Source organism: Talpa europaea (genome assembly GCF_964194135.1).
Source record: "Talpa europaea genome assembly, chromosome: 11".
NCBI classification, from domain to species: domain Eukaryota; kingdom Metazoa; phylum Chordata; class Mammalia; order Eulipotyphla; family Talpidae; genus Talpa; species Talpa europaea.
In genome coordinates this window covers 1,645,445-1,660,885 of record NC_140078.1, presented here as the reverse complement: position 1 = coordinate 1,660,885, position 15,441 = coordinate 1,645,445, and the positions used below count along the sequence as shown (strand labels likewise).

The following is a 15,441-nucleotide window of genomic DNA, read 5'->3' as shown; positions in this document are numbered from 1 at the left end:
AGCCGCCTCCAGCCTGCGGGCGAGCCAGCTCCTCTGCAGATGAGGCAAAAGCCACTCTGAAGCGCGGTCAGGGCTGGTGGTAGAGGAAATGGTGGGGTGACCGGGGGAGTCGGGCAGAGGCTGCGGCCATGGGCCAGGGCCACTGCCGATGGTGGGGCGGCCCTCTACCACGCAAGTGCCTCCCTCAGCCCCCAGGGGAGGGGCGTGCGGCTGAGTCTAGCCCCCCTCGCCTCTGTGCGCGCAGTGGGACATCAGCTGGCCACAGAGCAAGCCCGTCGAGCTAAAGTGTAAGGCGGGGCTGGGCACGCAGACTGCACCTGGCCCAACGTCCACAGCGAGCGGCCAGCGTCCACCGAGGACGGCCGGCAAGCCAGGCGCTGGGGCTAGTGGGGGAGGGCAGTGTGGGCCTGGGCCCCAGCCACGCGGAGTCCCCGCGAGTCCCCGGGCACTTCCTGCTGGGAGCCCCGCAGCTCCTCGCGGCGAGGGGGCGGGAAGGGCAGAGGGGCTCGGGCGGCGGCGGCAGGTGCGTGGGAAGGCGGGCAGCGCGTGATGCGGGCTTCACGAGGCAGAGGGAAAGGAGAGGCCGTTCCGGAGACAGCTCCGAGCAGCCCGGTGCGCAGGCATATGGCCCGTTTCCGCTCCCGTCGCCCCTGAAAAGGGCACAAATAGAGCATTGTAATCCCAACAATGGCCTGGACGGAATCCAGCCATGTCAAAAAGATGATTATTTCCCCCATTGTTTGCTTTTAGCTCTGGATGGCCATCCCCCCCCCCCCCCTCCATGACAAAACCAGGAGCCGGGGTTCTCGCCACGTCTCCTGTAAGAGCAGCGCCCGGAGGCGCGGAATCACGGCCAGCGGCGTCTGGAGAAGCCAGACGAGCCTGCGCTGTGCCGGCCTCTCCGGGGCGCCGAGGGCCCAGGCCAGCTTCCCAGGGGGTCTGAGCCTTTCTGGCTGATTGCCGCAGTAAGGGGTGGGGAGCACTTCAAGCTCCCGCGTTCATTTCTACCCAAAGGAAAGCCTGAAAAGCTCTCCATCTCCAGAAATAGTCCTTTCCACTGATTGTCCAAAAAATATGTTCTAGAGAGATTCTGCCCCCTCGCCTGGCGGAACCGCGTCCATCTTTCATCTAGTGTCTCTTCCTGGAAAACGTGGTGGTGTCACTGGGGTCCACGACAGCCACCCTGGCAGGCCCTGGAGGGCTCGGGGCCTCACCTGTCCCCCCAAAGCCACCAGCACAGGGCTGGGCACCAGGTGGGCACCCAGGAACATGTGGAAAGCAACTCTTATGGGCTTTGAAAACAGCCAAGGCAAACCCCCAAGTCCGAGTGGGTGGGAACCCGCCTGTGTGAGAAGCTGTGCTCTGCCCGCGGCAGCTAGCACCCCGGAGCACCCCGGCGCGGGGCTCGCCAGCGAGCAGGCGCCGGCACTCCGCTGTTGGGATGTGGGCATTTTGGGCTGGCACGGTGCTGGTGGCATCCCACCTCCCCACGAGCCCGGGAGCCATCTCTGTCACCGCAGTGACTCGCGGCGCAGTCGCTAAATAGGCTGTTTCAATTTTAATTTCCAAGACAGCTCCAGGCAGGGAGAAGACTGTAATTAATAGACAGACTTGACCCATTTCTTTGCCTCAACAAGCGGGGTGTGGAGCAAGGCGCCTGGCAGCCCTGCCCTGGCCGGGATGCCTGCACACAGGCCCGGGGACACCTGTTCCCTCGTGTCCGACAACTGCCACCCAGACGTTCCTTCCCGGCACTGCACCATTTGCACTTCAGATGCGTTTCAAACAGGGGCAGGGAGAGTGGGGGGCACGCCCAGCACAGCACGTCCACGGCACCAGGCCCTGGGCTGCCAAGGACTCTGGGGGCGTCACGTGCTACCTCTCCGGCCCCAGAGTTCAGTGGAAGACATGTCCACAGAGGGGTCATCTGTCCTCTGATTCAACATCGCCCTCCACCCCAGCCCCTTCCACCTCGCAAGAGACCCCCACCCCCAGGACCCTTCCCCCCACAGCCAGGCTGTAATGGGCACCCAGAGCTTCCAGTTTCACCCTCGGGAGACACAGAAAACACGTCTTCACGCCTCCTTCACAGGATGATCCTTTAAGGGGCTGACGACAATATTCTTCACGATTCCTCCAAAGCAGAACCTGTCGCGTGATGTGTGGCCCGTCCCCAGGTCGGGCCCGCGCCCGCAGGTGATCTATGGCTGCGCTTTATTTACCGGCAGACAGACAGAGCCCCTTGCTCCTCAGCCTGGTAGCAACCGAGGTCGTTCATCACCCGCTTGCTCCTTTTTGAAATTCACTCTGCAGCAATCACTTTTTAAAATCATGCACATAATGCATTTTAAAGAGCATTTTCTGCACAGATCCATTTGCTCGGCCTCCGCTCTGAGCAAGAGATGGAACTTCAGCGTGCCCCTCCCGCAGCCTGTAGAAAGCACCCCGAAATGTATTTGTGACGAGACATGGCCGAGGCTGTTAAATGCAGTGTTTTCTTCAATGTTTGTTTGCTGATTAAAATGCATCTTGCAAAGAAAGCGTATTACTAATGCAGAATCCAGTCCAAAAATACGTATTATGTAATGCACATTTTTTAATAATGCAGGCAATCTCGGTGCGTCTGTGCCCGTGGACCAGCTCTGGGCTGCCACCTCCATCACAGGCACAAGCACTCCTGAGGAATGAAGTGCTCTCTTATGGATGCTCAGGAATCACAGCCCGCCCTGTTGCGGAGGGCGACATTAGTCTCCACCGAGGGGGCACGCCACGGCCCTGGCCTCTGCCCCAACGTGCCCTGAAAGCCACCTGGAAGACATTTTCACGGGCCACACGCTGCCACGGGCTGTGCGGACTGACAGAAACAAGGCAGGTGGGTCCATGTGAGCAGAACCCTTAGGATCCCCTGCCCCTTGGTGGGGGCTGAGATCAGGGTTTGAGACCTACAGCTCCAAGGGCCCCACCCAGCGCCCCCAAGAGGACCCACGGGATGGCTGGGGCCGCGCAGCTCCAGTGGCGCAGTGAGGCCTTTCTGGTTTCTGCGGCACAGGCGGGAGGCACATGTGTCCTCAGGGACGGGCCAAGTCAGTGTTTCCACGCTAGAAACTAACTCCAAGCACACCAGACTCAGGACAGACACAGCCAAGCCAAGCAGCTAGGTCAGGAACATTCCAGAACATCCAAACTAAGAGGTAGAAAACCTCAACACACCCAAAGCAGTTGCTAGACTCTCACTGAGTTCCAGGCGCTGAGCGAGAGCCCCGGACGGGCTGGAGGGCCCCCCACGCACCACCAGGGAGGGAAAGCAGGGGCACAGGGGGTCTTCCAGTGCTGCTGTGTTGACAAAGACAAAGAACACCCCAGCCTGGATGTGTCCCGAGTGAAGCGGCCTGTCCCACTCGCAGGGGCTCGGCTCAGGCTCGCGCCCCACACTGCCCGGGGCAGGAGGGGACCCATGGGAGGAAGCAGCCCGGCCACACAGGACTGAGCACGCCCGAAACCCCCCCCCCGCCCCCCCAGGAGGGCTCCAGGGGACCCCTCCAGGAGGACACAGCCAGCGGCGCTTCTGGGCCGAGAGATCCCCTTCCCCCGCGGGGCATCTGGACCCGAGCCGGAGAGGCCCGAGGGCTCGGGCTGTCGGTGCCTGGTCGGGGTGGACTGACCCCAAGAGTCCCTTCCCCAAGGCAGGACCCCCCCTTCCCCGCCAGACTCGACGTTCCGCACCTGGCGCAGAGCTGGGCGGCCCGAGCGCCTCGGCAGTGGAATAAATGAAATGTGCTGAAAATCTCTCCGCAAACCAGCTCGGGCGTCCAGGGATCTCGCCGGCTGGCCGCCCTGAGGCGCCCCCCAGAGGCAGCGTCTCCCCGGCGCCCTCTGGCCCCCGCCGGGGCTCAGCTGGACCTGGAGGGGCGGCGGTGGGTCTTTCCCCCCACCCCGCGGCGGGCCCTTCAGGGCACGGCCCTGCGGAGATCAGCCCGCGCGGGGGGCTGTGGGGGGCTGCGGTCAGCGGCCGCGGGCACGGGCGCCACGAAGGTGGTTTTGTGATTAACGCGCCCCGGGGTGACCATCCCCAAACTACCAGGCCTTGGTAAATGTCCGGCGGGGTCACCGGCCCTCGGGCTCAGACCCCGTGTCCGTGGGCATCGCACCCCCGCCTGCCCTCAGCCATCTCCGCGCCAGCCCCGGGCCGGCCCGGCCGCTCGGAACCAGCCGGCGTCCGAGGGCAGAGCCCGCACCCGGCTCCGGCCCGCCGGCCCCCGCCCTGCGCTTCGCCAAATCCTTGCAAACAAGGTTCCCTCCTGCCACCTGCCGGCCCACTCGGGCCTGCGCCCGGCCCGCACCCGCGCGCGCGGCCCGCCCCCCCCCCCGCCCCCCGCCGCGCACGCCCCCCGCCGCCCCCCGCCGCGCACGCCCCGCAGAAGTCTGGGCGCGCAACTTTGCAGAAGCGCCGCCGGCGCGGGCTCCTCAGTCTCCTCTGCCCTCTCCCTGGCGAGAGGACCGCGGAGGCACCTCTCCCGGGTCTTGGGCTGCAGCCTGAGACTTCGAGGGGCGCCCCGAGGAGACGCTCCTCTCCGTCTCCCTCGGAGGCAGCCGAGCCGGAGCTCGGGAAGTTGGGCGCGCGGCGGAGCCGCTCTCCGCAGAGCCAGGGGCGAGCCCCAGGAGCATGGATCGCAGGTCCCGGGCTCAGCAGTGGCGCCGAGCTCGCCACAACTACAACGACCTGTGCCCGCCCATCGGCCGCCGCGCGGCCACCGCGCTCCTCTGGCTGTCCTGCTCCATCGCGCTGCTCCGCGCCCTCGCCACCTCCAGCGCCCGCGCCCAGCAGCGCGCCCAGCAGCGCCGGGGCTTCCTCAACGCCCACCACCGCGCCGGCGCCCAGGCGGCCCCCGAGCCCCCCGAGTCCCCCGAGCCCGACCGCGAGCTGGAGCACGGGCACGAGCCGGCCGCCCGCGCGCCGCCCCTGCCCGGCTGCCTCGACTACGAGGACGAGTTCGGCTACGAGACGGAGACCGAGTCCGAGTCCGAGTCCGAGATCGAGTCGGAGACCGAGACCGAGACCGCCCCCACCACCGAGCCCGAGACCGAGCCCGAGGACGAGCGCGGCCCCGCGGCGCCCCCGCGCCCCAGCTTCGGCCAGTCCCTCAGCGAGCGCCTGCACGCGCTGAGGCTGCGGAGCCCCGACGCCTCCCCGCGCCGCGCGCAGCCCCGCAGCCCCGCCGAGGGGGAGGAGCCCCGGCCCGAGGACAGGGACCCGCGGGACCCCGAAGAGGCAGCGCGCCCCAAGGCGGAGAAGCAGCAGCAGCAGCAGCAGCGCCGCTGCAGGCCCAGGAAGCCCACCCGCCGCGACCCGTCCCCGGAGTCCCCCAAGAGGGGACCCATCCCCATCCGTCGTCACTAATGGCCGACGACGGCTTCCAGGTTCTCCTTGTTTTCTTTGGACCAGGTAGGCTGGCGCGCGAGCCCCGCGGCCGGGGTCGGTGCGGGCGCGGGCGCGGGTCCCGGGCGCGGGTGCGGGGCGGCGGGAGGAAGGGCTCGGAACGCCGGGAAGGGCGCCCCAAATCTTCCCAGGGTTCCGGGGACACTCAGGGGGCCGAAGGTGTGCTGGACGGCGGTGCGCTCCGCGCGCCCGCTGGAGGCGACCCGAGGCCCGCGCTGGTGTCGGGGCGGCGCGACGGCCTCCGGAGGCGCCCCGGATTGTGACCCGCGCTCCCCAGCTGCCCGGGTAAGTCACTTGTTTCACGCACTTTTCTTCCTTCCCAGAGAGGGAGTCTCAGGCCTTGGCGGGCGCCGACAGCGGCGCGGCGGTGCGCTCGCCAACTTTCACGGGGCAGAGCGGCCGCGCCGCAGGACACTGGCGAGGCGCGGAGAGGAACCCGACTGGGATTGGGCGAGACCTCGGCGGCCGCTGGCTCCGGGAGAGGCACGCGCGCGCGCGCGCAGCACTTAAACCGCTCCGAGCCCGGAGCCCAGGTCCCTGGCGCGGCCAAGGTGGAGCCGCGGGATCTGGCGCCCGGGCCCCGAGCCTGTGCGCCGCGCCGGGCCGCCGCCGCCGCCCGCCTCCCCGCGCCCGCCTCCCGCGCCCGCGGGCCGGCAGATCGCCGCACAGAGCGCGCGCACCTGCCCGCGCGCCTCGGCGCCGACCTCTCCGGCAAGCCAGACGTTCCTCACGAGCCCTCCACGCTCGCAGGGCGTTCAGAGGAGGTACGCGAGTCTCGGGGGGTGCCCCTGTGGGCTACCGGGGAGGTGGCGCGTGCTTGGTCACGTCGGGGCATCGCCAACCTTTTGGCGAAGCCGGTTTGCCGGCGGCGCGGGGTGCAGCTTGGCCGGAGACGTCCCGCGCCGCTCGCGCAAGGTCCGGCGGGCGGCGGAGAGGGGCGAAGAGGTCCGCGAGGTGCTCGCGCGCGCCAAGGTAAAGAGGACCCGGGAACAGGCTAGAGACGGGGTCGCGTCTATCACAAGGGCACCCTAAAATGCGTCTCCAAAGGGCACGGCACCGGCGCGGCTGGGGAAAAGAGCTGGACCCGACGCGAGTCCTTGGGCGATCGGTCGCGAGGGGGCAGGGGCTGGCGGCGCCAGCAGCCTCGGGAGGGGAGGCCGGGCGCGCACCGGCCATGTCAGCTCGGCGGTGGCGAAGTTTGGAATCTACCCTGGAGGCGAAACCGCGGGTGTCGCTGCACAAAAACAGCGCGGTCGGTACTGCTGGGTAAAGTGTGCCCTTCGCGCCCAGCCCGGGGCAAAAAGGCTGAGAAGTGAAATGTGGTCACAAAACCTCACCCGATGTGGAAGCGGCTCTGTCCGCGTGCACGCGTCTGTGTTTCGCGCCAGGTTCAAGCTATTTCGCTGAGAATGTTTTGCGGGAAAAGTGAAGCGTTTTGAGGCTGAAACGGAAACACAGGTCGGGTCTTAGAGCGCTAAGGGAAGGAGGAAGGACCCCCTTGGAAAGGGCTTCCTCCCCGCTTCCCAGGGAGAGGGGCGCAGCACCCCAGAACTTAGTTATGCGCAGCTGCCAGCTGACCAAGCACAGCTGGGTGCCTGCTCACCTGCCCCCCCACCCCCAGTGCTGGGGAGGTCCCCAGGGCCCGCGACGGCTCCAAGCCGGTGCTTGCCTTGGGGAGCACAAGCCCCAGCCCAAGTGTCCGCTCCCCCAAACGGTGGCCTGCCCCTCTATGCCCCGCGCCTCGTGTTTTTCTTTGGTGGCATCTTGGCAACCTGAGTTTACTAAGTGAGCCGTCTCCAGGGAAGAGGCAGAGAAGCCAGGTTTTTGGTTGGCTTTTGAGGTGCTTTTCAGTGCCAGAGCGACCCTCAAGGATGGGCAAGCCTGGGGGACTGACTTTCCTCAGATCTGGGGTTTTCACTAGAGAAACTAGCAGGCTGCCTTGTTTCAGGATGAATATGTAAGAGAAGAAAAAGAACCCAAAAGCCCTTGTCCTCAGTGCCCCGCCGCCCCCAGCCACCACCCAGGAGGCGGCTGGCTCCTGGGGGGGGTGGGGAGGATCCGGGAACAAAGAGTTAGCCATCTTCCCGACCCGCACACAAACTACCTGATTAGGAAAACCTGCCCCCTCCACTCAGCACCCCACCCCCTGCCCCTCCCCCACCTGCGCAAGGGTAGATGGACCATTAAGGACCATAGAAAACAACTGAGGAGGGAATCGCCAGCCCCCAGGCTCGCCCAGCCCCGCCAGGGGGTGGGGGGGGTGTTGTTTGCCTCAGAGAAGCTTCAAGCCCTTTCTACCTGAGGCTCTGGCTTCTGGCAAGTTCTCCAAGCATCCCAAGGCGCTGGCCGCCCCACTGGCCCTTTGTTCCCCTGCTGCACTGAGGCTAGTTAGCATCTGAATGGGTCCACTTGCCCATCCTAGGTGGGGTGAGGAAATGCTCCCCCAAAAGCAGACTTTACAGCCAGTTGGCACAGAGGTGAATTGTCAGCCAGCTACAACAGCCACATGCAGAGGAGCAAGACGAAGCTGGTTAAATGTGTTGGTGTGCGCCAGAATTGAGGACTTTTCCCTTTCCCGTGTTACTCAGTTGCTTACTGGAAATCGGCTTTTTCTTGGACAAAGCTGCTCTTCTAAGTGAACTTTTTGAGCTGGAAAAGGATGCGGCAGAGTTCAGCTGCCGTGTGGTGTCCCCTGGCCTGGGTGGCTTCAAGTTTGGCAAACAGGACTTTTAATCGCCGTTTATCACAATGCAAGCACTGGGGGCTTTAAGGTTTTTTTTAATGCACGAGAAGCTCCTCTCCCCCAGTTGAGGCTTTAGCCCTCATTTAGCAGCTGCAATAGGTTTAACAAAGAAAGCAGAAGCCAGTGCTTGTTAAGAATGAGGGCTTTTTTAAAAAAAAAAAAATAATAATAATAATAACCTGCCTGGATTTTGCTTCATTTATCTGCATTATCACGGCTCTTCATGCAGAAGGAAACTATTGAGAGGAAACTGAGCGGGAACCACGGTGTTGGGGCAAGTCTGTCTCTTAGCAAAGGTGACCTATAGCAAAAAACAAATCACTAAAATCAAATCAAGCTTCAGAGGTGGGTGATGTCATTCACAAGCCAGAAAAAGTGCAGCCCTGCTGTTAAAAAAAATGGCCCAGCAAAGGGATGAGACGCTCAAATTACATCTTTAATCCCCATGTTCCAGCAGGAGGGGTGGGGTCCCCCGGCCCACTCTGGGGCTTCTATATCAGGGGCTGTTTCCTAAATCTGGAGGCTCGGAGATAGGCAGAATGCAGAGAGAGGGTCTCTGGGGGCCCTGCCTTGCCCGGCGGCCTGGGGCCAGACCTGACACCGGAAGCTCTCTGCCTCAGTTTCTTCACAAGGAACGCGGAGTCCCTGATAGAGGGCACTGAGGACTGTCAGGCGCTAGAGCCACCCATCAGTGACTTTAACCCTGGTGGAGCCAAACATGTGGTCAGCAGTTAATCAAATAAAAAACACCAGTTGTGAAGAAATCTGTTTTGTGTTTATCTTATTTGGATGTGGTCAAATCTGTTCTGAATCGGAGGGAAAAAGGGTTTAGAGAGGCGAATTCAAGAAAGAAAAGCTCCACTGCCCAAGAGCAGGCACCGGTGCGCTGACCCAGGCCTGTGTCGAGTCCCCCCCCCCCACCTCTCTGCTCCTGGGGTCTGAAAACAAGCTTGGGGGGGCAGTGGCAGCAGCCTCACGCTGAGGCCCACAGCCAGTGACGCAGCAGCACTGGGGGGCAGACTGACAGCCTGCCGGTGGCCCCCCAAGGCTGGGCTTATTATCAGCACAAGTCGAGGTGACTCAGGCCCAGGTGTCGGCACAGGCCAGCTTCCTCATTATCGCTCCCCACCCCCCCCACCCCCCCCCACCCCCCCCCCCCCGGGAGCGCTGTCAGACCACTTTTACTTAATTGCTCCTCTCCCACGAAATTTTCGTAGCACAGCTATAGCTCCAGACAGCGCAGGTGTATCTCTATACGCGTCTTTCCCTGCAGGGCGGGGCCTTGAAACAGTCGAGATTTTTCTGTACTCCCCCCAAACTGATTTTGCCTCCACTGTAGAACGCATGGGGTAAGCGAGGCAAAAGTTAAACGGGCTGGGGGGGGGGGTGTCTGACAAATTATTTAACCTAGCAGTTTTGTCTTTAACTTTTCCTTTATCTATTTCGAGGATAGAGAGAAGGTGAATTTTACCAATGGTTTTCCCAGTTTTAAAATCTCCCTTTTGTGTTTGCCCCTCCTGGCCCTTCCCCAGGACAGAGAAGGCCGTGTGCAGCCCTGGCCTCGGCTCGCCCCAGGCGGGTGTGCGGCGCAGGGCAGGCGGCCACCTGTTGCAGGGCTTACTGAGGGCGAGCGGGTGGCCGGGGCAGGGCTGTCAGGCAGGCCAGAGGAAGATCTGACTGAACGGAGGGCGAGTGGTGGCCGCAATGTGGGGGAACATTTGAGGAAGAAAGGAAAAGCACATTTTGGGGACCACAGAAAAAGACAAAGACGTAGGAGGCGAGAACAGCAGCAAGAATAGGGGCAGGATTAGGTGACCGAAGTCACTGCCCAAGTGTCCCGGCCGTTGAGTGACTTGGGGAGAGAGAGTTTCGGGGACACTCCAAGACAGACTTTAAATCCCCGAGAGCTGAAGGGCGAGGACGCGCGGGGGCCGGCGTGGGCATTGGGAGGAGCACCTGGGAGGCCCAGAGGTGGCGGAGGGCCGCCAGCAGGGTCCAGTGGGCTGCCCAAGGGCGCTGACCTGCTCCGCCCTTGCAGGCCAGGCGTGCCCCTCCCACAGCAGTGCGGCTGCCCTCCCCACGGCTGCAACCAAGCCAAAGACTGGAACTAGAGAGCTTTTAGAATTCAAATCCTGAGCCCGGGGCTTCAGTGCAGGCGGAGGCCCCGCCTCTCCCACTTGGGGGCGAGGGGCACAGCCACCGCAGCAGGCGCACGTTTCTCCTCCCCCAGGCCAGAGCTGGTCTGAGTGCCTGGCTTATGTTGCTGTCTCAATTAGATGTCATTAGGAAAATTCGCTCTGGGTAATTGAGGTTGTGTGAGAAGGTGAAATATACCATTTCCCTTAAATTCAAATTATGTGGCCCAGAAGCCCCCAGGGCTCCTGGAATTTCCACCATGAATTACCGAAATTTTACACAGAACTTCCACTAAAGCCAAATTATCTTCCAGGATTTTCTCTTGCCCTCGACAGCCCACTCTGCCCCCGCAGACCCCCCCCCATGGCGCTGCTCATCTCTCCTAGAGTAGGCACACGGCCCCCCAAAAGCCTGCTGCGTCAGCAGCCCCACCCAGGCCCCCACACCAGCATGGGCTGTCAGAGGGGGCAGTGCACCCACCAAATACTCGGGGCAGGCCCGCGGGGGGCCTGGTCCCAGGAGGGCCTGGGTGGCTCTGGGAAGAGCGCGCGTTTGACCAGCGTGCTCCCACCCCGCCATCCACCTGAGGCTTCTCCTTCCTTGACATTTGCCTGAGACAGTCTAGTCACGCAGACCCTCTGCAGAGGCTGCTGCTGCCTCCACCGGCCAAGGCTGGCAGAGGAGACGCCGGAAGGTAAAGGCTGGAGCAGCGTCTCGGCAGTAATTAATTGAACGGCTCCAAAACCCCTCGCTGTTGAGTGGCACCGACCGAGCACTGCTTTGGGGGCACGCGCGGAGCGGGTACCTGAAGCCTCCTCTTGTGTTTTCTCCTTTCTGCCTTTCCGTACAACTGGTTAAATCATTTTCCTCGTTTGAAAGAAACCCACTACCAACCACGACAGGAGGGGCTGCGCGAAGGCGCCTCTGCCCCCCGCCCCGCCCCAGGCAGGGGACATGCTGCCAGAGAGGACCCGGCCTCTGCTCCCATCCCTCTGTGCACCCCCCCCCCACCCCTGGGCCCCTCCTCTGCTCTTTCTTGGATACCAGGTGGACTAAGAAAAAGCTGACGGGCGGCTACTTGGCACCTGGCCAGACTGGTGCTTTAGCAACAGGTGGGCACACGTAGCTGGGAGCATCCTAAGGGGTGCAGGGGTACGGCCCTGGCATGGCGGGAGCCACGCAGGGCAGTGTGGGAGAGGCACGTTCCCTGCCTGAGGCCAGGGTGTCAGAAGGGTCAACAGGGAAGAAAAGCCGTCCCTCCTCGGGGGGTTACTTGTTTACAAAAGAACAGCTGCCTGTGACTAGGGTCCCGTGGTCTGGGGGCGCTGCCCTCCTGAGGAATGCAGGTGCTGAGCCACAGTGCTCTGCCCACCCCTCAGCTCTCCAGGGCAGGGAAGCCACCCCCCTAGAGCAGGCACCATCTCCAAGAGACCTTCATTTGTACTTAACAGTCACCCCTTTCCTGGGCTGCTGGACCAGCCCCCTCGAGGCCTTCCCCGGGTGGGCCCACTCCCCGGGAGCGGGCCTGTCCCCCCAGCTCTGCCTTCTTTGAGCCCCCAGCCAGCCTCTGGTTGCCTCTTCCTAAGCTGCACAAGCCCTGACTGACTTTCCCGCCCCCACTTCTGCACGCCACCAACACGTCCTCTTTCTCTGCGAGAAATCAACTAGAGCGGGCACCTGTGCTCAAGCCTCTTTGCTCCTCCGAATTATAATGGCAGGCCCTAAAAACCGCACCCCCAGTGTGGGGAGGCCTGCACCGGGCAGGCTCCCATCACCGGTCACCTCCAACCAGGCCAAGGCCACGCTCCGTCCTGAGCCAGCGCAATCACCAGCGCTGGGCCCTTCCCCCAGCCCCAAGGGCCCCCGACGACCCACAGGCCAATCACCCCCAGCTCTGGCCATACCTGCTTTCTCTGCCCATCCATGTTAGTTGGCTCTTCAGACCGCCGGCCGTGCTTCTAGGTCCTTTCTCCTTTTCTGCTGGTCTGTGATGGGGCTTCCATTTTGAGACCCCACTCATCCAAGGGATTGGGGGCTTTCAGGTTCTAGTGACCAGTCACTATAGGGAAAAAAACACCAAAGTGGACCAGAAGAACATGGCAGCTAAAGGCTGGCACTTCTTCCTGGTCCTAATTTACCTTTGAAAGAAGGGGACCCTTCCTGAGGCTCAGGGTGCATGCTCAGCCTCAACACTGGTTCCAACCAGCGCTAGTTGGCTTCCGCGAGGACATCTGGCAAAGCCTAGAGGCAATTTTGGTTGCTGCAATAAGGGGGTACTACTGGCATCTAGTGGGTAGAGGCCAGGGATACTGCCAAGCACCCTGCAGTGCACAGGTGTGACCACACACACTCACCTGCACAGGTGTCCCGGTGCTGGGGCCGGAGACCCCACCTTCGGGAGTGCCCCCCAGGGTGCTCCCACGGGGCCTGGTCAGCCCCTTGGCTCTCTCGCCTCCTCTTCTCCGCTGCACTGGCCCAGCTGTCCACGATTCTGTCAGCCTCGGGGGCTTCCTCTCAAGTGACCTCGTGTTCTCAGAAGGGCGACCGTCACTTTACCTTCGAGGGCTTTACATCTTTCTGAACTTCAGACCCCTTCTCCGCGGTAGCCGGCCGTGAAACCTCCAGGGGGCCCATCTTCCCTCACCCTGCCATGCCCAAACCAAACTGGCTCCCCCCGAGCCGCCCCACCCGGGAGCTGGCACCTCCAGCCTCAGTGTCCCTCCAGCTCGGGAGCCCCCGGAGGGTCCTCTGGGACCCTCTCCCGCCTTCCCGCGCCTCCTCATCAGCACGGCCCCCCACGGGCTCCCCCTTCCTCACACGGGGCTCACATCCTCACTTGCGGGACCAAAAGCAGAAAAGACCAACACCTCCGTTTCCTACCCGGAGAGCCCCGGAACCGTCCTCCAGGGCCCTCCGCGCCCCCGAGCTCTCGCCCCACTCCCCCGGCGCCCCACTGGGAAGCCCGTCTTCTCCTTCGGGCCCGGAGTCCCCCCAACCGGACATCCCTCCTCATCTCTCTGCCGCCTCAGCTCTCCGGGGGGCGATGTCCCACCCCGCCTGTCCCCCCATCACGTGCTCTCCTGCCAGGGGCCGAGGTGCCAGCAAGATGCTGACAAAGGGGTCGAGGCCGCGGAGCCTGGAGACCCCACACGCGCCCGCGATGACCAGCCCTGGGAAAGAGCCCACGTGGGCTGCGCGCGAGGCCTGGCGCGCGATCGTCCCTGCGGGGACCCCGTGGGGGCAGCCCCCGGCTCAGGCCCGCCGTCCACCGACCTTCCCCTCGGGCAGAGCTCAGTCTCCCCGAGGCCCCAACCCCTCACCCCTCTCGGGCTGCTCCTCGCATCGGGGCCCTCGGCCTCCACGCCCTGGGCATCTTCCTTCGCCTCGCCTCGCCTCGCCTCGCCTCGCCCCTGCGGGCCCCGCACCCTGCCCGGCCTCTGCGGCCGCGCGCCAGGAGTGCGCCCTCGGCGGGCGCCGGCGACCCCATGGCGGCCCAGGCCCGGCGGCCACGCGCCCGCCCACGTCCACCCAGCACGATCTCTTCGGCCGTTCCAACGCGGCGCCCCCCATGGGACCTCCCACCCACATCCGGTTCCGGCCCGACGCCCCCCACTCATTCGCCAGGCAGCCTTGATGGGCGTGACCCCAACCCAATGGCTGACCCAGAGCTGGGGCCTGAGGGCAGAAAGTTGAAGGTGGGGACCCGGTTGGCGGGTGGAGGGGCTGCGGCCTCGGGCGCGGGGGCGGTTGGCCAAAGTTTGAGCTGAAGTTTGGTGTTGGCATTGGGGAGTGGGTGGGCCGTGCAGCTGAGCTGATATGCCTTTGGGGGTGCCCAGGCCTTCGCAGGGTCGCCCTGGGTCAGCTTTCCGCCGCCCGCAGCCCTGCGGATGGGAGGACGCGGGTGCAGGAGCGCTGGTGCCCGCGGCCGCTCCGTCCTCGTCCTCAGAGGGATGCGCCCGACTCCGTGAGCCGAGACCCTGCGCGGTTCGCCCGCCCGCGCCTCGCAGACACCGCGATCCGAGCGGGGCGCCCGCTTGCCGCAGGGCGCCTGGAGTCACGCGCGCTCGATCCTCTCCCCCGGGACCCCGCCGGCCGAGAGACCACCCGCCCACTCCCCGCCCGGCTGCCTCCCACGCGGGGCTCGCGGGTCCTCGGCACCCCGCTGGGGAGACGGGCTGGATGCCGCGGTGCGGGGTCTTACGTGATCCGCCCGCGGCAACCCCGCCCCCGCCCCGGCTCCAGTCCGCCTGCAGCCCCCAGCCCCGGAGCGGAGCGGGCGTGCGCGCCGAGCCCCCCGCCCCTCGTGTTTACCCGCCGGCCCGAGACCCCCGCGCTACGGCACCGGGAGCGGCGCGGCGACCGCGGGTTCTGGCCGGGCTTAGTGCCGCCTCGGCGGCTCCAGCACCGGGAAAGTGAAGCGGCGATCCAGGGAGAGCCATAAGGGGCGGAGAGGGGCTGCGGGGGGCTGGAGAGGAAGGAGGGGCGCCGGCCGCCGACCCTGCCGCCGACCCTGCTGCGGGCGCCCACGGCGCACATCGCTCGCCGCGGCTGCCCGCACGGCTCGGTCTGTGTCTTTGGGTTCGGGGAGCACAGGGTAGCGCAGCCTCCAAGACCATCCTAAACCCAACTCAAATCTCAACCAAAATGCCCTTTAAGCCCTTCCCCAGAATGGCGGGACCCACAGGACTCTGAGGCCTGCGCTCCATAGGGTCCCGGAGTGCATCCCGCACCCCACGTTTCGTGCCGCGGCAGCTATCACTTAGAACAGCGCCCTGCTACGCGCCCGAGACCCTCTCAATCCCCAGCATCATCAGCCACATAATGGGGGGAGACCCTGCCTGCTCCGCCCGAGGATACTGCGGAGACCCCCAGAGTGTGGTGGGGGTAGAGGACATAGAAGTGCTTCCTGGAAACCGAGCTCGGCAAGCCGGCAAGCAAAGGCTGCAGAAGCCGCGCAAAGTACCCCAAGGCATTTTAAAAACAAGCGTGTGCGCACACTCTCAGCCCCTCGCCATCCGTCTGCCCGCCGGTGGGCGCACGACCACCTGTCGCATCGCTGCGCGCGCCCGCACCCCCTTCCCAGAAGCCTTGCGTGCTGGACTTGGGGCTCAAATCCGAGGCTGCT

At 64.4% G+C, this 15,441-nt stretch overlaps 1 protein-coding gene across 1 annotated transcript; it reads left to right on the top strand.

Moving 5' to 3' along the window:
• Window positions 1-4,663: 4,663 nt before the first annotated feature.
• On the top strand, window positions 4,664-5,398 carry LOC311179702 (neuroendocrine secretory protein 55-like; the record flags this gene model as incomplete). The annotated part of the gene is made up of 1 exon (XM_084247121.1): window positions 4,664-5,398. One exon carries the CDS (start codon window positions 4,664-4,666, stop codon window positions 5,396-5,398), a length of 735 nt encoding a protein of 244 aa, XP_084103247.1.
• Window positions 5,399-15,441: the final 10,043 nt, after the last annotated feature.